The sequence below is a fragment of the Oncorhynchus gorbuscha genome, unplaced genomic scaffold (genome assembly GCF_021184085.1).
Source record: "Oncorhynchus gorbuscha isolate QuinsamMale2020 ecotype Even-year unplaced genomic scaffold, OgorEven_v1.0 Un_scaffold_749, whole genome shotgun sequence".
In the NCBI taxonomy this organism is placed as follows: Eukaryota; Metazoa; Chordata; class Actinopteri; order Salmoniformes; family Salmonidae; genus Oncorhynchus; species Oncorhynchus gorbuscha.
The window spans coordinates 70,001-90,686 of NW_025745792.1; the positions used below are offsets into that span (position 1 = coordinate 70,001).

General features: G+C 42.4%; 1 protein-coding gene and 1 pseudogene across 1 annotated transcript; one reads left to right on the forward strand and one right to left on the reverse strand.

Moving 5' to 3' along the window:
• The window catches only part of LOC124020021, an 86,282-nt pseudogene extending 69,870 nt beyond the window's left edge, over positions 1-16,412 (reverse strand).
• A 360-nt stretch (positions 16,413-16,772) lies between these two features.
• On the forward strand, positions 16,773-20,082 carry LOC124020024 (dexamethasone-induced protein homolog). The gene is made up of 2 exons (XM_046335446.1): positions 16,773-17,777; positions 20,004-20,082. The coding sequence occupies exon 1, from the start codon at positions 17,307-17,309 to the stop codon at positions 17,574-17,576; it is 270 nt and encodes an 89-aa protein (XP_046191402.1). The 5' UTR covers positions 16,773-17,306; the 3' UTR covers positions 17,577-17,777; positions 20,004-20,082.
• The last annotated feature ends 604 nt before the right edge of the window (positions 20,083-20,686 follow it).

Sequence of the window (20,686 nt, forward strand, 5' to 3'; positions counted from 1 at the left end):
ATGGGAGGGAAACTCCAGCCAATCCGATGCTTTTAAATCCACGACGGACAAATGGTCAAGTGCACACTTCAGGAAGAGAGGGGGAATTGGGCTACGAGAGGAGCTACCATCGACAGTACACCAATAACTTTACCCCATACACAGAAGCCAAAGGTCGAGTGCTGAAAAACAAAGGTCAATCGCAAAGGTCGTGTCCCAAAAGGCCCCTCATGCCCTATATAGGGCCCTACATTATGGCCCCTCATTCACTATATAGGGCCCTACATTATGGTCCCTCATTCCCTATATAGGGCCCTACATTATGGTCCCTCATTCACTATATAGGGAATGACATTACGGTCCCTCATTCCCTATATAGGGCCCTACATTACGGTCCCTCATTCCCTATATAGGGCCCTACATTACGGTCCCTCATTCCCTATACAGGGCCCTACATTACGGTCCCTCATTCCCTATATAGGGCACTACATTACGGTCCCTCATTCCCTATATAGGGCACTACATTACGGTCCCTCATTCCCTATACAGGGCCCTACATTACGGTCCCTCATTCCCTATACAGGGCCCTACATTACGGTCCCTCATTCCCTATACAGGGCCCTACATTACGGTCCCTCATTCCCTATATAGGGCCCTACATTACGGTCCCTCATTCCCTATATAGGGCCCTACATTACGGTCCCTCATTCCCTATACAGGGCCCTACATTACGGTCCCTCATTCCCTATACCGGGCACTACATTACAGCCCCTCATTCCCTATATAGAGCACTACATTACGGTCCCTCATTCCCTATATAGGGCACTACATTACGGTCCCTCATTCCCTATACCGGGCACTACATTACAGCCCCTCATTCCCTATATAGAGCCCTACATTACGGTCCCTCATTCCCTAAACCGGGCCTACCCTCATTCCCTATATAGGGCACCCGGTCCCTCATTCCCTATATAGGGCACTACATTACGGTCCCTCATTCCCTAAACCGGGCACTACATTATGGCCCCTCATTCCCTATATAGAGCCCTACATTACGGTCCCTCATTCCCTATATAGGGCTCTACATTACGGTCCCTCATTCCCTATATAGGGCCCTACATTACGGTCCCTCATTCCCTATATAGGGCCCTACATTACGGTCCCTCATTCCCTATAGGGCACTACATTATGGCCCCTCATTCCCTATATAGGGCCCTACATTACGGTCCCTCATTCCCTATATAGGGCCCTACATTATGGCCCCTCATTCCCAATATATATTCCCTACATTTACATGTTAGTCATGTAACAGACTATCCAGAGCCACTTACAGTCGTGAGTCATTTAGTAGACTCTGTGTGGTTGTCCAGCCCCCCCCCCCCCCTCACCTCGTTATAGAAGAAGTGTACGGTGTGGTTGTCCAGCCCCCCCCTCGCCCCTCACCTCGTTATAGAAGAAGTGTACGGTGTGGTTGTCCAGCCCCCGCCCCTCACCTCGTTATAGAAGAAGTGTACGGTGTGGTTGTCCAGCCCCCGCCCCTCACCTCGTTATAGAAGAAGTGTACGGTGTGGTTGTCCAGCCCCCACCCCCTCACCTCGTTATAGAAGAAGTGTACGGTGTGGTTGTCCAGCCCCCGCCCCTCACCTCGTTATAGAAGAAGTGTACGGTGTGGTTGTCCAGCCCCCGCCCCTCACCTCGTTATAGAAGAAGTGTACGGTGTGGTTGTCCAGGCCCCCCCCCCCCCACCTCGTTATAGAAGAAGTGTACGGTGTGGTTGTCCAGCCCCCGCCCCTCACCTCGTTATAGAAGAAGTGTACGGTGTGGTTGTCCAGCCCCCCCCTCACCTCGTTATAGAAGAAGTGTACGGTGTGGTTGTCCAGCCCCTCGCCCCTCACCTCGTTATAGAAGAAGTGTACGGTGTGGTTGTCCAGCCCCCGCCCCTCACCTCGTTATAGAAGAAGTGTACGGTGTGGTTGTCCAGCCCCCACCCCTCACCTCGTTATAGAAGAAGTGTACGGTTTGGTTGTCCAGCCCCCTCACCTCGTTATAGAAGAAGTGTACGGTGTGGTTGTCCAGCCCCCCAGCCCCTCACCTCGTTATAGAAGAAGTGTACGGTGTGGTTGTCCAGCCCCCGCCCCTCACCTCGTTATAGAAGAAGTGTACGGTGTGGTTGTCCAGCCCCCCCACCCCCTCACCTCGTTATAGAAGAAGTGTACGGTGTGGTTGTCCAGCCCCTCCCCACCCCCTCACCTCGTTATAGAAGAAGTGTACGGTGTGGTTGTCCAGCCCCCACCCCTCACCTCGTTATAGAAGAAGTGTACGGTGTGGTTGTCCAGCCCCCGCCCCTCACCTCGTTATAGAAGAAGTGTACGGTGTGGTTGTCCAGCCCCCGCCCCCTCACCTCGTTATAGAAGAAGTGTACGGTGTGGTTGTCCAGCCCCCGCCCCTCACCTCGTTATAGAAGAAGTGTACGGTGTGGTTGTCCAGCCCCCTCACCTCGTTATAGAAGAAGTGTACGGTGTGGTTGTCCAGCCCCTCACCTCGTTATAGAAGAAGTGTACGGTGTGGTTGTCCAGCCCCCGCCCCTCACCTCGTTATAGAAGAAGTGTACGGTGTGGTTGTCCAGCCCCCCACCCCCCTCACCTCGTTATAGAAGAAGTGTACGGTGTGGTTGTCCAGCCCCCCACCCCCTCACCTCGTTATAGAAGAAGTGTACGGTGTGGTTGTCCAGCCCCCCACCCCTCACCTCGTTATAGAAGAAGTGTACGGTGTGGTTGTCCAGCCCCCGCCCCTCACCTCGTTATAGAAGAAGTGTACGGTGTGGTTGTCCAGCCCCCAGCCCCTCACCTCGTTATAGAAGAAGTGTACGGTGTGGTTGTCCAGCCCCCCGCCCCTCACCTCGTTATAGAAGAAGTGTACGGTGTGGTTGTCCAGCCCCTCACCTCGTTATAGAAGAAGTGTACGGTGTGGTTGTCCAGCCCCTCACCTCGTTATAGAAGAAGTGTACGGTGTGGTTGTCCCTCACCTCGTTATAGAAGAAGTGTACGGTGTGGTTGTCCAGCCCCTCACCTCGTTATAGAAGAAGTGTACGGTGTGGTTGTCCAGCCCCTCACCTCGTTATAGAAGAAGTGTACGGTGTGGTTGTCCAGCCCCTCACCTCGTTATAGAAGAAGTGTACGGTGTGGTTGTCCAGCCCCTCACCTCGTTATAGAAGAAGTGTACGGTGTGGTTGTCCAGCCCCTCACCTCGTTATAGAAGAAGTGTACGGTGTGGTTGTCCCTCACCTCGTTATAGAAGAAGTGTACGGTGTGGTTGTCCCTCACCTCGTTATAGAAGAAGTGTACGGTGTGGTTGTCCCTCACCTCGTTATAGAAGAAGTGTACGGTGTGGTTGTCCCGCCCCTCACCTCGTTATAGAAGAAGTGTACGGTGTGGTTGTCCAGCCCCTCACCTCGTTATAGAAGAAGTGTACGGTGTGGTTGTCCAGCCCCTCACCTCGTTATAGAAGAAGTGTACGGTGTGGTTGTCCCTCACCTCGTTATAGAAGAAGTGTACGGTGTGGTTGTCCAGCCCCTCACCTCGTTATAGAAGAAGTGTACGGTGTGGTTGTCCCTCACCTCGTTATAGAAGAAGTGTACGGTGTGGTTGTCCCTCACCTCGTTATAGAAGAAGTGTACGGTGTGGTTGTCCAGCCCCTCACCTCGTTATAGAAGAAGTGTACGGTGTGGTTGTCCCTCACCTCGTTATAGAAGAAGTGTACGGTGTGGTTGTCCCTCACCTCGTTATAGAAGAAGTGTACGGTGTGGTTGTCCCTCACCTCGTTATAGAAGAAGTGTACGGTGTGGTTGTTCAGTTTGAGTCACCTCGTCTTCAGGAAGGACACATAATAGGCCATGATCTCCCCTCACCTGAGAAGTCAAACTTGTGGACGATGATGGAGTTCACCTGGTTATTGAAGCAGGTAGTCTAGAGGAGGTCCCTCAGGAGAGAGAAGAGGAGGAGAGAGGAGGAGGACACAGTTATATGATGGGAGGAGTTGACGTGGTTATTGGACAGCAGGTAATCTAGAGGAGGAGGAGAGAGGAGGATCACCTCGTTATATGATGGGAGTTGACGTGGTTGTTGGACAGCAGGTAATCTAGAGGAGGAGGAGAGAGGAGGAGGAGAGAGGGAGGAGGAGAGAGGAGGAGGAGAGTGGAGGACACAGTTATATGATGGAGTTGACAGGGTTATTGGACAGCAGGTAGTCTAGAGGAGGAGGATCTCCTCGGAGGAGGACAAAGTTATATGATGGGAGGAGTTGACGTGGTTGTTGGACAGCAGGTAGTCTAGAGGAGGAGGAGAGAGGAGGAGGAGGAGGAGGAGAGAGGAGGAGGACACAGTTATATGATGGGAGGAGTTGACGTGGTTGTTGGACAGCAGGTAGTCTAGAGGAGGAGGAGAGAGGAGGAGGAGGAGGAGGAGAGAGGAGGAGGAGAGAGGAGGAGGACACAGTTATATGATGGGAGGAGTTGACGTGGTTGTTGGACAGCAGGTAGTCTAGAGGAGGAGGAGAGAGGAGGAGGAGAGAGGAGGAGGGAGGACACAGTTATATGATGGGAGTTGACGTGGTTGTTGGACAGCAGGTAGTCTAGAGGAGGAGGAGAGAGGAGGAGGAGAGAGGAGGAGGACACAGTTATATGATGGGAGGAGTTGACGTGGTTGTTGGACAGCAGGTAGTCTAGAGGAGGAGGAGAGAGGAGGAGGAGAGAGGAGGAGGAGAGAGGAGGAGGACACAGTTATATGATGGGAGGAGTTGACGTGGTTGTTGGACAGCAGGTAGTCTAGAGGAGGAGGAGAGAGGAGGAGGACACAGTTATATGATGGGAGGAGTTGACGTGGTTGTTGGACAGCAGGTAGTCTAGAGGAGGAGGAGAGAGAGGAGGAGGAGGAGGAGGACACAGTTATATGATGGGAGGAGTTGACGTGGTTGTTGGACAGCAGGTAGTCTAGAGGAGGAGGAGAGAGGAGGAGGAGGACACAGTTATATGATGGAGTTGACGTGGTTGTTGGACAGCAGGTAATCTAGAGGAAGAGGAGAGAGGAGGACACAGTTATATGATGGAGTTGACGTGGTTGTTGGACAGCAGGTAATCTAGAGGAGGAGGACACAGTTATATGATGGGAGGAGTTGACGTGGTTATTGGACAGCAGGTAGTCTAGAGGAGGAGGACACAGTTATATGATGGGAGGAGTTGACGTGGTTGTTGGACAGCAGGTAGTCTAGAGGAGGAGGAGAGAGGAGGAGGAGAGAGGAGGAGGAGAGAGGAGGAGGAGAGAGGAGGAGGAGGACACAGTTATATGATGGAGTTGACGTGGTTGTTGGACAGCAGGTAGTCTAGAGGAGGAGGAGGAGAGAGGAGGAGGACACAGTTATATGATGGGAGGAGTTGACGTGGTTGTTGGACAGCAGGTAGTCTAGAGGAGGAGGAGAGAGGAGGAGGAGGAGAGAGGAGGAGGAGAGAGGAGGAGGAGGACACAGTTATATGATGGAGTTGACGTGGTTGTTGGACAGCAGGTAGTCTAGAGGAGGAGGAGAGAGGAGGAGGAGAGAGGAGGAGGACACAGTTATATGATGGGAGGAGTTGACGTGGTTGTTGGACAGCAGGTAATCTAGAGGAGGAGAGAGGAGGAGGAGAGAGGAGGAGGACACAGTTATATGATGGGAGGAGTTGACGTGGTTGTTGGACAGCAGGTAGTCTAGAGGAGGAGGAGAGAGGAGGAGGAGGACACAGTTATAGGAGGGTTATATGATGGGAGTTGACGTGGTTGTTGGACAGCAGGTAGTCTAGAGGAGGAGGAGAGAGAGGAGGAGGAGGAGGAGAGAGGAGTTATATGATGGGAGGAGTTGACGTGGTTGTTGGACAGCAGGTAGTCTAGAGGAGGAGGAGGAGAGGAGGAGGAGGAGGAGGAGGACACAGTTATATGATGGGAGGAGTTGACGTGGTTGTTGGACAGCAGGTAGTCTAGAGGAGGAGGAGGAGAGGAGAGAGGAGGAGAGGAGGAGGACACAGTTATATGATGGGAGGAGTTGACGTGGTTGTTGGACAGCAGGTAATCTAGAGGAGGAGGAGAGAGGAGGAGGACACAGTTATATGATGGGAGGAGTTGACGTGGTTGTTGGACAGCAGGTAATCTAGAGGAGGAGGAGAGAGGAGGAGGACACAGTTATATGATGGGAGGAGTTGACGTGGTTGTTGGACAGCAGGTAATCTAGAGGAGGAGGACACAGTTATATGATGGGAGTTGACGTGGTTGTTGGACAGCAGGTAATCTAGAGGAGGAGGAGAGATGAGGAGGAGAACACAGTTATATGATGGGAGTTGACGTGGTTGTTGGACAGCAGGTAATCTAGAGGAGGAGGACACAGTTATATGATGGAGTTGACGTGGTTGTTGGACAGCAGGTAATCTAGAGGAGGAGGAGAGATGAGGAGGAGAACACAGTTATATGATGGGAGGAGTTGACGTGGTTGTTGGACAGCAGGTAGAGGAGGAGGAGACAGTTATATGATGGGAGTTGACGTGGTTGTTGGACAGCAGGTAATCTAGAGGAGGAGGACACAGTTATATGATGGGAGGAGTTGACGTGGTTGTTGGACAGCAGGTAGTCTAGAGGAGGAGGAGGACACAGTTATATGATGGGAGGAGTTGACGTGGTTGTTGGACAGCAGGTAATCTAGAGGAGGAGGAGGACACAGTTATATGATGGGAGGAGTTGACGTGGTTGTTGGACAGCAGGTAATCTAGAGGAGGAGGAGGACACAGTTATATGATGGAGTTGACGTGGTTGTTGGACAGCAGGTAGTCTAGAGGAGGAGGACACAGTTATATGATGGAGTTGACGTGGTTGTTGGACAGCAGGTAGTCTAGAGGAGGAGGAGAGAGGAGGAGGACACAGTTATATGATGGGAGGAGTTGACGTGGTTGTTGGACAGCAGGTAATCTAGAGGAGGAGGAGGACACAGTTATATGATGGGAGGAGTTGACGTGGTTGTTGGACAGCAGGTAATCTAGAGGAGGAGGAGGACACAGTTATATGATGGGAGGAGTTGACGTGGTTGTTGGACAGCAGGTAGTCTAGAGGAAGAGGAGGACACAGTTATATGATGGGAGTTGACGTGGTTGTTGGACAGCAGGTAATCTAGAGGAGGAGGAGGACACAGTTATATGATGGGAGGAGTTGACGTGGTTGTTGGACAGCAGGTAGTCTAGAGGAGGAGGAGGACACAGTTATATGATGGGAGTTGACGTGGTTGTTGGACAGCAGGTAATCTAGAGGAGGAGGAGGACACAGTTATATGATGGGAGTTGACGTGGTTGTTGGACAGCAGGTAATCTAGAGGAGGAGGAGGACACAGTTATATGATGGGAGTTGACGTGGTTGTTGGACAGCAGGTAATCTAGAGGAGGAGGAACACAGTTATATGATGGGAGGAGTTGACGTGGTTGTTGGACAGCAGGTAATCTAGAGGAGGAGGAGGACACAGTTATATGATGGGAGGAGTTGACGTGGTTGTTGGACAGCAGGTAATCTAGAGGAGGAGGAGGACACAGTTATATGATGGGAGTTGATGTGGTTGTTGGACAGCAGGTAATCTAGATGAGGAGAACACAGTTATAGAACTGAAATATCTTATTCAGGCTGATTAAAACTCTGGGGCATCGAAACCACAGGTGGCCAGTGTGTGTGTGTGTGTGTGTGTGTGTGTGTGTGTGTGTGTGTGTGTGTGTGTGTGTGTGTGTGTGTGTGTGTGTGTGTGTACTCACAGAGCGACGTCTCGTGGCTGATATTTTCAAACAGGATGTTGAGCGTCTGGAGTAGCTGGACACAGACGTAGCGACCGGACTTCTGACGAAGGATATTCAGAAAGAACGCAAACATGTTCTTCTCCAGGAAGAAGCTGAGAACAGAGAAGATACAGAGTAGAATAAAGTAGAGTAGAATAAAGTAGAGTAGAATCAAGTAGAGTAGAATCAAGTAGAGTAGAATTAAGTAGAGTAGGGTACAATAGAGAGGAATAGAGTAGAATACAGAGTAGAATAAAAGTAGAGTATGGAACAATAGAGAGGAATAGAGTAGAATAAAGTAGAGTAGAATAAAGTAGAGTAGAATTAAGTAGAGTAGGGTACAATAGAGAGGAATAGAGTAGAATACAGAGTAGAATAAAGTAGAGTATGGAACAATAGAGAGGAATAGAGTAGAATAAAGTAGAGTATAATAAAGTAGAGTAGAATTAAGTAGAGTAGAATTAAGTAGAGTAGAATTAAGTAGAGTAGGGTACAATAGAGAGGAATAGAGTAGAATATAGACTAGAATAAAGTAGAGTAGCATTAAGTAGAGTAGCATTAAGTAGAGTAGCATTAAGTAGAGTAGCATTAAGTAGAGTAGCATTAAGTAGAGTAGCATTAAGTAAGTAGAATAAAGTAGAGTAGCATTAAGTAGAGTAGAACAAAGTAGAGTAGCATTAAGTAGAGTAGAATAAAGTAGAGTAGCATTAAGTAGAGTAGAATAAAGTAGAGTAGCATTAAGTAGAGTAGTATTAAGTAGAGTATGGTACAATAGAGATGAATAGAGTAGAATATAGAGTAGAATAAAGTAGAGTAGCATTAAGTAGAGTAGCATTAAGTAGAGTAGAATAAAGTAGAGTAGATTAAAGTAGAGTAGCATTAAGTAGAGTAGAATAAAGTAGAGTAGCATTACGTAGAGTAGAATTAAGTAGAGTAGGATAAAGTAGAGTAGCATATAGAGTAGAATAAAGTAGAGTAGCATTAAGTGGTACAATAAAGTAGAGTAGCATTAAGTAGAGTAGAATAAAGTAGAGTAGCATTAAGTAGAGTAGCATTAAGTAGAGTATGGTACAATAGAGAGGAATAGAGTAGAATATAGAGTAGAATAAAGTAGAGTAGCATTAAGTAGAGTAGAATAAAGTAGAGTGGAATAAAGTAGAGTAGAATAGAGTAGAGTATGGTACAATAGAGAGGAATAGAGTAGAATATAGAGTAGAATAAAGTAGAGTAGCATTAAGTAGAGTAGCATTAAGTAGAGTATGGTACAATAGAGAGGAATAGAGTAGAATATAGAGTAGAATTAAAGTAGAGTAGCATTAAGTAGAGTAGAATAAAGTAGAGTGGAATAAAGTAGAGTAGAATATAGAGTAGGTAAATAGAGAGGAATAGAGTAGAATAGGATTAGAATAAGAGTATGGTAGCATTAAGTAGAGGAACATTAAGAGAGTAGAATATAGAGAGTAGAATAAAGTAGAGTAGAATTAAGTAGAGTATGGTACAATAGAGAGGAATAGAGTAGAATAAAGTAGAAATGGTAAAATAGAGAGGAATAGAGTAGAATATAGAGTAGAATAAAGTAGAGTAGAATAAAGTAGAGTAGAATTAAGTAGAGTATGGTACAATAGAGAGGAATAGAGTAGAGTAGAATAAAGTAGAGTAGAATTAAGTAGAGTATGGTACAATAGATAGGAATAGAGTAGAATAAAGTAGAGTAGAATAAAGTAGAGTAGAATAAAGTAGAGTAGAATAAAGTAGAGTAGAATTAAGTAGAGTAGAATATGGTACAATAGAAAGGAATAGAGTAGAATATAGAGTAGAGTAGAATAAAGTAGAGTAGAATTAAGTAGAGTATGGTACAATAGAGAAGAATAGAGTAGAGTAAAGTAGAGTAGAATAAAGTAGAGTAGAATTAAGTAGAGTATGGTACAATAGAGAGGAATAGAGTAGAACTAAGAATAGAGCAGAATAAAGTAGAGTATAGTACAATAGAGGAATAGAACTGAATAGAGTAGAATAAAGTAGAACTAAGAATAGAGCAGAATAGAGTAGAGTAGAGTACAATAGATAGGAATAGAACAGTGTTTAATAGAGTAGAGTACAATAGATATGAATAGAGGAGTAGAACAGAATAGAGTAGAGTACAATAGATAGGAATAGAGGAGTAGAACAGAATAGAGTAGAGTATAGTACAATAGATAGGAATAGAACTGTGTTTAATAGAGTAGAGTACAATAGATAGGAAGAGGAGTAGAACAGAATAGAGTAGAGTAGAGTACAATAGATAGGAATAGAACTGTGTTTAATAGAGTAGAGTACAATAGATAGGAAGAGGAGTAGAACAGAATAGAGTAGAGTATAGTACATTTACATTTACATTTAAGTCATTTAGCAGACGCTCTTATCCAGAGCGACTTACAAATTGGTGCATTCACCTTATGACATCCAGTGGAACAGCCACTTTACAATAGTGCATCTAAATATTTTAAGGGGGGAAGAAGGATTACTTTATCCTATCCTAAGTATTCCTTAAAGAGGTGGGGTTTCAGGTGTCTCCGGAAGGTGGTGATTGACTCCGCTGTCCTGGCGTCGTGAGGGAGTTTGTTCCACCATTGGGGAGCCAGAGCAGTACAATAGATAGGAGTAGAACAGAATAGAGTAGAGTATAGTACAATAGATAGGAATAGAACCGTGTTTAATAGAGTAGAGTAGAGTACAATAGATAGGAATAGAGGAGTAGAACAGAATAGAGTAGAGTACAATAGATAGGAATAGAGGAGTAGAACAGAATAGAGTAGAATAAAATAGAGTCGTGGTTAAAGTCTTACTCGAAGACGGAGCTGTCGTTCTGGTCTCCCCAGATGAGTATCTCAGTGATGGAGCGAATGGTCTCCACCAGCAAGTTCCTGTTGCTGTCGGTTACCGTCGTGTTCTTAGTCAGGACATGGTACATATACCTAGAGGGAGGAGAGAAGGAGGGATGGATGGAGAGAAGAGGAAAGGAAGGGATGAGAGGATATGGACAATGGTAGAAAACAGGTTGTTTTTCAGTAAAACGTGTGGTGGCTATACCGCACTGTCAATTTGAACTGGAACACCCACTCTGGACCACGGAATATGACTAGCCTTCCGTCACATAGACGGGATGGACTCATAAACTAACCTTAGTATATCTAGCTGTTATAATTACACCCATCATGTAGCTAGCTAACATTAGTATATCTAGCTGTTATAATGACACCCATCATGTAGCTAGATAATGTTAGTATATCTAGCTGTTATAATGACACCCATCATGTAGCTAGATAATGTTAGTATATCTAGCTGTTATAATGACACCCATCATGTAGCTAGCTAACGTTAGTATATCTAGCTGTTATAATGACACCCATCATGTAGTTAGCTAGCTAGCTAACGTTAGTATATCTAGCTGTTATAATGACACCCATCATGTAGTTAGCTAGCTAGCTAACGTTAGTATATCTAGCTGTCATCAAGTAATGACACCCATCATGTAGTTGATAACAGCTAGATATACTAATGTTATCTAGTAATGACACCCATCATGTAGCTGATAACAGCTAGATATACTAATGTTATCTAGTAATGACACCCATCATGTAGTTGATAACAGCTAGATATACTAATGTTATCTAGTAATGACACCCATCATGTAGTTGATAACAGCTAGATATACTAATGTCATCAAGTAATGACACCCATCATGTAGCTAGTAGCTATCAAGTATATCATGTAGCTGTCATCTAATGTTAATGACACCCATCATGTAGTTGATAACAGCTAGATATACTAATGTTATCTAGTAATGACACCCATCATGTAGTTAGCTAGCTAATGTTAGTATATCTAGCTGTCATCAAGTAATGACACCCATCATGTAGTTAGCTAGCTAATGTTAGTATATCTAGCTGTTATAATGACACCCATCATGTAGTTAGTATATTTAGCCGTTGTAATGACACCCATCATGTAGTTAGCTAATGTTAGTATATCTGGCTGTTATAATGACACCCATCATGTAGTTAGTATATCTAGCTGTTATAATGACACCCATCACATTAGTATATCTAGCTGTTATAATGACACCCATCATGTAGTTAGCTAGTTAGCTAATGTTAGTATATCTAGCTGTTATAATGACACCCATCATGTAGCTGATAACAGCTAGATATACTAATGTTATCTAGTAATGACACCCATCATGTAGTTGATAACAGCTAGATATACTAATGTTATCTAGTAATGACACCCATCATGTAGTTGATAACAGCTAGATATACTAATGTTATCAAGTAATGACACCCATCATGTAGTTGATAACAGCTAGATATACTAATGTTATCTAGTAATGACACCCATCATGTAGTTGATAACAGCTAGATATACTAATGTTATCTAGTAATGACACCCATCATGTAGTTGATAACAGCTAGATATACTAATGTTATCTAGTAATGACACCCATCATGTAGCTGATAACAGCTAGATATACTAATGTTATCTAGTAATGACACCCATCATGTAGTTAGCTAGCTAACGTTAGTATATCTAGCTGTCATCAAGTAATGACACCCATCATGTAGTTGATAACAGCTAGATATACTAATGTTATCTAGTAATGACACCCATCATGTAGTTGATAACAGCTAGATATACTAATGTTATCTAGTAATGACACCCATCATGTAGCTGATAACAGCTAGATATACTAATGTTATCTAGTAATGACACCCATCATGTAGTTGATAACAGCTAGATATACTAATGTTATCTAGTAATGACACCCATCATGTAGTTGATAACAGCTAGATATACTAATGTTATCTAGTAATGACACCCATCATGTAGTTGATAACAGCTAGATATACTAATGTTATCTAGTAATGACACCCATCATGTAGTTGATATCAGCTAGATATACTAATGTTATCTAGTAATGACACCCATCATGTAGTTGATAACAGCTAGATATACTAATGTTATCTAGTAATGACACCCATCATGTAGCTGATAACAGCTAGATATACTAATGTTATCTAGTAATGACACCCATCATGTAGTTAGCTAGCTAATGTTAGTATATCTAGCTGTCATCTAGTAATGACACCCATCATGTAGTTGATAACAGCTAGATATACTAATGTTAGCTAGTAATGACACCCATCATGTAGTTGATAACAGCTAGATATACTAATGTTATCTAGTAATGACACCCATCATGTAGCTAGCTAATGTTAGTATATCTAGCTGTCATCAAGTAATGACACCCATCATGTAGCTAGCTAGCTAATGTTAGTATATCTAGCTGTCATCAAGTAATGACACCCATCATGTAGTTGATAACAGCTAGATATACTAATGTTATCTAGTAATGACACCCATCATGTAGTTGATAACAGCTAGATATACTAATGTTATCTAGTAATGACACCCATCATGTAGTTAGCTAGCTAATGTTAGTATATCTAGCTGTCATCAAGTAATGACACCCATCATGTAGTTGATAACTAATGTTAGATATCTAGCTGTCATCAAGTAATGACACCCATCATGTAGTTATAACTAATGTTATATACTAATGTTATCTAGTAATGACACCCATCATGTAGTTGATAACAGCTAGATATACTAATGTTATCTAGTAATGACACCCATCATGTAGTTAGCTAGCTAATGTTAGTATATCTAGCTGTCATCAAGTAATGACACCCATCATGTAGTTGATAACAGCTAGATATACTAATGTTATCTAGTAATGACACCCATCATGTAGTTAGCTAGCTAATGTTAGTATATCTAGCTGTCATCAAGTAATGACACCCATCATGTAGTTAGCTAGCTAATGTTAGTATATCTAGCTGTTATAATGACACCCATCATGTAGTTAGTATATTTAGCTGTTATAATGACACCCATCATGTAGTTAGCTAATGTTAGTATATCTGGCTGTTATAATGACACCCATCATGTAGTTAGTATATCTAGCTGTTATAATGACACCCATCACATTAGTATATCTAGCTGTTATAATGACACCCATCATGTAGTTAGCTAGTTAGCTAATGTTAGTATATCTAGCTGTTATAATGACACCCATCATGTAGTTACCTAGTTAGCTAATGTTAGTATATCTAGCTGTTATAATGACACCCATCATGTAGCTAGCTAACGTTAGTATATCTGGCTGTTATAATGACACCCATCATGTAGTTAGTATATCTAGCTGTTATAATGACACCCATCATGTAGTTGATAACAGCTAGATATATCTAGCTGTCATCAAGTAATGACACCCATCATGTAGTTGATAACAGCTAGATATACTAATGTTATCTAGTAATGACACCCATCATGTAGTTGATAACAGCTAGATATACTAATGTTATCTAGTAATGACACCCATCATGTAGTTGATAACAGCTAGATATACTAATGTTATCTAGTAATGACACCCATCATGTAGTTGATAACAGCTAGATATACTAATGTTAGCTAGTAATGACACCCATCATGTAGCTGATAACAGCTAGATATACTAATGTTATCTAGTAATGACACCCATCATGTAGTTAGCTAGCTAATGTTAGTATATCTAGCTGTCATCAAGTAATGACACCCATCATGTAGTTAGCTAGCTAATGTTAGTATATCTAGCTGTTATAATGACACCCATCATGTAGTTAGTATATTTAGCCGTTGTAATGACACCCATCATGTAGTTAGCTAATGTTAGTATATCTGGCTGTTATAATGACACCCATCATGTAGTTAGTATATCTAGCTGTTATAATGACACCCATCACATTAGTATATCTAGCTGTTATAATGACACCCATCATGTAGTTAGCTAGTTAGCTAATGTTAGTATATCTAGCTGTTATAATGACACCCATCATGTAGCTAGCTAACGTTAGTATATCTGGCTGTTATAATGACACCCATCATGTAGTTAGTATATCTAGCTGTTATAATGACACCCATCATGTAGTTAGCTAACTAGCTAACGTTAGTATATCTAGCTGTCATCAAGTAATACACCCATCATGTAGTTGATATCAGCTAGATATACTAATGTTATCTAGTAATGACACCCATCATGTAGCTGATAACAGCTAGATATACTAATGTTATCTAGTAATGACACCCATCATGTAGTTGATAACAGCTAGATATACTAATGTTATCTAGTAATGACACCCATCATGTAGTTGATAACAGCTAGATATACTAATGTTATCTAGTAATGACACCCATCATGTAGTTGAATGTTAGCTAGATATACTAATGTTATCTATAATGACACCCATCATGTAGCTAGCTAGCTAATGTTAGTATATCTAGCTGTTATAATGACACCCATCATGTAGCTAGCTAGCTAATGTTAGTATATCTAGCTGTTATAATGACACCCATCATGTAGCTAGTTAGCTAATGTTAGTATATCTAGCTGTTATAATGACACCCATCATGTAGTTAGCTAGTTAGCTAATGTTAGTATATCTAGCTGTTATAATGACACCCATCATGTAGCTAGCTAGCTAATGTTAGTATATCTAGCTGTTATAATGACACCCATCATGTAGCTAGCTAGCTAATGTTAGTATATCTAGCTGTTATAATGACACCCATCATGTAGTTAGCTAGTTAGCTAATGTTAGTATATCTAGCTGTTATAATGACACCCATCATGTAGTTAGCTAGTTAGCTAATGTTAGTATATCTAGCTGTTATAATGACACCCATCATGTAGCTAGCTAGCTAATGTTAGTATATCTAGCTGTTATAATGACACCCATCATGTAGTTAGCTAGTTAGCTAATGTTAGTATATCTAGCTGTTATAATGACACCCATCATGTAGTTAGCTAGTTAGCTAATGTTAGTATATCTAGCTGTTATAATGACACCCATCATGTAGCTAGCTAGCTAATGTTAGTATATCTAGCTGTTATAATGACACCCATCATGTAGCTAGCTAGCTAACTAGCTAACGTTTCGTAGCAGTCATATACATCTGACATTGTTCACACAGTTGTGACAAGGAAACAACAGCAACGTTAGATTAACTAACGCAATTTGGTTTTACAGTACACGCTAAGTGGATTAGCTCGGTATGCTAACCATGTTAACGTTAGCTTAGTAAACAATCGGCGTTTAGCTGGCGAATTCGACCAAACAGTTGCGTTTAAACAGAAACGTATCCATTTAAATTCAGATAGGTTCCTCCTCCCCGTTCCTTTTAATGTCGCTACCGTTTTAAGTAACGTTTTGTAACAGAACGAGCGTAATGAATACACCCCCTACAGCTGGGTAACCTTAGCAATTATGCTAGTTACTTACTTGAGATGGTCCAGGGAATGAATATTTTTTGTTTTCCCTGTCCTCCTCCCCAACTCCTTGACCGACCGAACATAATTGCACTTTAAAAAAAAAAAAGATGTTGATACTAGCTTAGGTTTTTTTTGCCTGTTATATCAATCCCATCACGTACATATATCCTGTACAAGGTGTCCAATATATATGTATAGCTAACAAAATATCTAGCTAACCAAATAGCTGTGGCTAACTAAGCGAGAAGGGGACATACCCGAACGTAAAGCTTGTGAGGAATAACGCGTTTACGTAACTGGTTTAGTGCCGGGGAGTTTGGGACATGTAGTTTTTTTGTTGTGTTCCGGTAACATAATTTCATTAAAATGACAGTTACAAAAAACTACAAATCCCAATAGTGTTTTGGGGGGGAAAAAATCGAACAGTTTTTTTTTTCTTCCAACAATTCGGGGACATTGATTGGTCTTCATCCTACAACGATGAACACAGCAGCCAATCACATACTAATGCGAGGAGCCATCAACGTAAAACGCAACAAACGTCAAAACCGATGAAAAGGCGGGATCAGTGTGATCGATGTCTCAGTTGACCATTCACAGGACGGTAATTCTATAATGAACCAATCAGATGCTTAAGCTAAATAGACGTATCTGTACTGTTTTGACCGTAAGGTCGGACTGTTTTGATGCAGTTAGCGGAAATGTTGACATGAAAATGTAACAGGAGGTCTGGATTATCGAATTTATTTCCATCGATAGAACATATTCCTGTATAATAATAGTTAACCAGGGCAGACATGTTGCAAATAACGCAACAGTTTTTTCTCCTTCGACCTTCTCAGAGAATATCAAGAATGCATCGAGTTAACACTGTGTTTACATGAACTAGCGGTGTCGAGCTGAACTGGCTTTTTTGTTTTGTTTGTTGTTATAGGTTATTTCGTGTATCCTCCTAACTAATGTCTATCGCTTGATAGCTGTGTGCTATTGCAAAAGCTTGCATTTCAGGACAAATCATTGCTGTCTCCGCCGAAATGGACCCTCCAAATACACTGTCCATGTTACTGTTCGTCTCCGAGCAATGACACTGTCCTTTATCCTGCTCCTTGTCAACATAACTGGCTGAGCTAAACTTTCCCGGTTTAGTTTTCTATGACACTCAAAACTTATGCTCGACTAGATTCGTTGGAATCGCTGCTCAACGAACTTCCCTGTATGTTTTACCTGGGCCTGTTTTTTGTGAACGTTTTGATCCTCTACTATGCCTTTCTAATGGAATACATCGTCCTGAATGTGGGGATAGTGTTTCTACCGGAAGATATGGACCAGGCGCTGGTGGACCTAGGGGTACTATCCGACCCGGCCTCTGTCCCTTACGACACGGACACAGAACTCGATGTTTTCGAGAGGTACCTGGAGTGAGCTGAGGCCCAAGGCTAGAGAGGCAGAGAGGCTGCACCGGCATGCTCCCCGGGGTGAACTGGACTCCTATCGGCCTGTGGTGGTGGTGATGATGATGATAATGATGATGATGATGATGATGATGGGAGAGACTGATACTGGGAACTCCAGGAGGAGGATATTTGTCTTGCCTTGGAGCAACATTGGCTGCGGGATGAAAAAGTAAGGAGGGATAGAATGATAATGGTGATAGGATGACAGTTTGCTGCTGCAGTGATGCCAGTGGTGGGGGTGATGCCAGGGGGGATGCCAGAATGGGGGTGATACCAGGGGGGGGATGCCAGAATGGGGGTGATACCAGGGGGGGGTGCCAGAATGGGGGTGATGCCAGAGAGGTGGTGATGCCAGGGGTGGGTGATGCCAGGGGTGTGGGTGATGCCAGAATGGGGGTGATACCAGGGGTGGGGGTGATGCCAGGGGGATGCCAGAATGGGGGTGATGCCAGAGAGGTGGGTGATGCCAGGGGGGGGATGCCAGAATGGGGGTGATGCCAGGGGTGTGGGTGATGCCAGGGGTGTGGGTGATGCCAGAATGGGGGTGATACCAGGGGTGGGGGTGATGCCAGGGGGGATGCCAGAATGGGGGTGATGCCAGGGGGGGGGAATGCCAGAATGGGGGTGAATTTGGTTTGAATTAGGTTGGGCCCTCATCTCAACCCTGTAACGTCCCTGACTATCCTCTGTGTTGTAGGACCCACAATGTATAGTAAATATATTAACACATACTTTAACCTACAGTCCTATAGTAAATACATTAACACATACTTTAACCTACAGTCCTATAGTAAATATAGTAACACATACTTTAACCTACAGTCCTATAGTAAATATAGTAACACATACTTTAACCTACAGTCCTATAGTAAATATAGTAACATACTTTAACCTACAGTCCTATACATACTTTAACCTACAGTCCTATAGTAAATACAGTAATACATACTTTAACCTACAGTCCTATAGTAAATATAGTAACACATACTTTAACCTACAGTCCTATAGTAAATATATTAACACATACTTTAACCTACAGTCCTATAGTAAATATAGTAACACATACTTTAACCTACAGTCCTATAGTAAATATATTAACACATACTTTAACCTACAGTCCTATAGTAAATATAGTAACACATACTTTAACCTACAGTCCTATAGTAAATACAGTAATACATACTTTAACCTACAGTCCTATAGTAAATATATTAACACATACTTTAACCTACAGTCCTATAGTAAATATAGTAACACATACTTTAACCTACAGTCCTATAGTAAATATAGTAACTTTAACCTACAGTCCTATAGTAAATATAGTAACACATACTTTAACCTACAGTCCTATAGTAAATATAGTAACACATACTTTAACCTACAGTCCTATAGTAACACATACTTTAACCTACAGTCCTATAGTAACACATACTTTAACCTACAGTCCTATAGTAAATATAGTAACACATACTTTAACCTACAGTCCTATAGTAAATATAGTAAAACATACTTTAACCTACAGTCAATATAGTAACACATACTTTAACCTACAGTCCTATAGTAAATATAGTAACACATACTTTAACCTACAGTCCTATAGTAAATATAGTAACACATACTTTAACCTACAGTCCTATAGTAACACATACTTTAACCTACAGTCCTATAGTAAATACATTGATACGTACTTTAACCTACAGTCCTATAGTAAATATAGTAACACATACTTTAACCTACAGTCCTATAGTAAATACATACTTTAACCTACAGTCCTATAGTAAATACATTGATACAGGTTTTAACCTACAGTCCTATAGTAAATACATTGATATACTTTAACCTACAGTCCTATAGTAAATATAGTAACACATACTTTAACCTACAGTCCTATAGTAAACATACTTTAACCTACAGTCCTATAGTAAATACATTGATACATACTTTAACCTACAGTCCTATAGTAAATACAGAACTCTTTAACCTACAGTCCTATAGTAAATATAGTAACACATACTTTAACCTACAGTCCTATAGTAAATATATTAACACATACTTTAACCTACAGTCCTATAGTAAATACATTGACCTGTACTTTAACCTACAGTCCTATAGTAAATATAGTAACACATACTTTAACCTACAGTCCTATAGTAAATACATTGATACTACTTTAACCTACAGTCCTATAGTAAATACATTGATACGTACTTTCAACCTACAGTCCTATAGTAACACATTTTAACCTACAGTCCTATAGTAAATACATTGACCTGTACTTTAACCTACAGTCCTATAGTAAATACATTGATACGTACTTTAACCTACAGTCCTATAGTAAATACAGACTATTCTAACTGTGGCCATCTCTAACATGTGGCCCTTGTCTTCTCCACAGGTTGTCAAGGCTCAAGACCAGATACTGGAGAGAGTCAGAACCAACAGACAGAACAATTCACAGCAGAGTTACCTGTCAAAAACTGTCTGTAACTGGCCAATCAACAAGCAGACCTGTCTAACTGTGGCCAATCAACAAGCAGACCTGTCTAACTGTGGCCAATCAACAAGCAGACCTGTCTAACTGTGGCCAATCAACAAGCAGACCTGTCAACTGTGTCCAATCAACAAGCAGGACTGTGACTGGTCAATCAACAAGCAGACCTGTCTAACTGGCCAATCAACTACCAGAACTGTCTAACTGTGTCCAATCAACAAGCAGGACTGTGACTGGCCAATCAACAAGCAGACCTGTGTAACTGTGGCCAATCAACAAGCAGGACTGTGACTGGCCAATCAACAAGCAGAACTGTCCAACTGGCTAATCAACAAGCAGACCTGTGACTGGCCAATTAACAAGCAGACCTGTGACTGGCCAATCAACAAGCAGGACTGTGACTGGCCAATCAACAAGCAGGACTGTGACTGGCCAATCAACAAGCAGGACTGTGACTGGCCAATCAACAAGCAGACCTGTGACTGGCCAATCAACAAGCAGAACTGGCCAACTGGCCAATCAACAAGCAGAACATTGAGTGATCAGGGGACGTCACACTAACTCTGACCCTAGAGAACTGATCTAGG

Excerpts from the sequence above, each read along its gene's own strand:
- LOC124020024 (XM_046335446.1), top strand. The coding sequence starts at position 17,307 with ATGACACTCAAAACTTATGCTCGACTAGATTCGTTGGAATCGCTGCTC.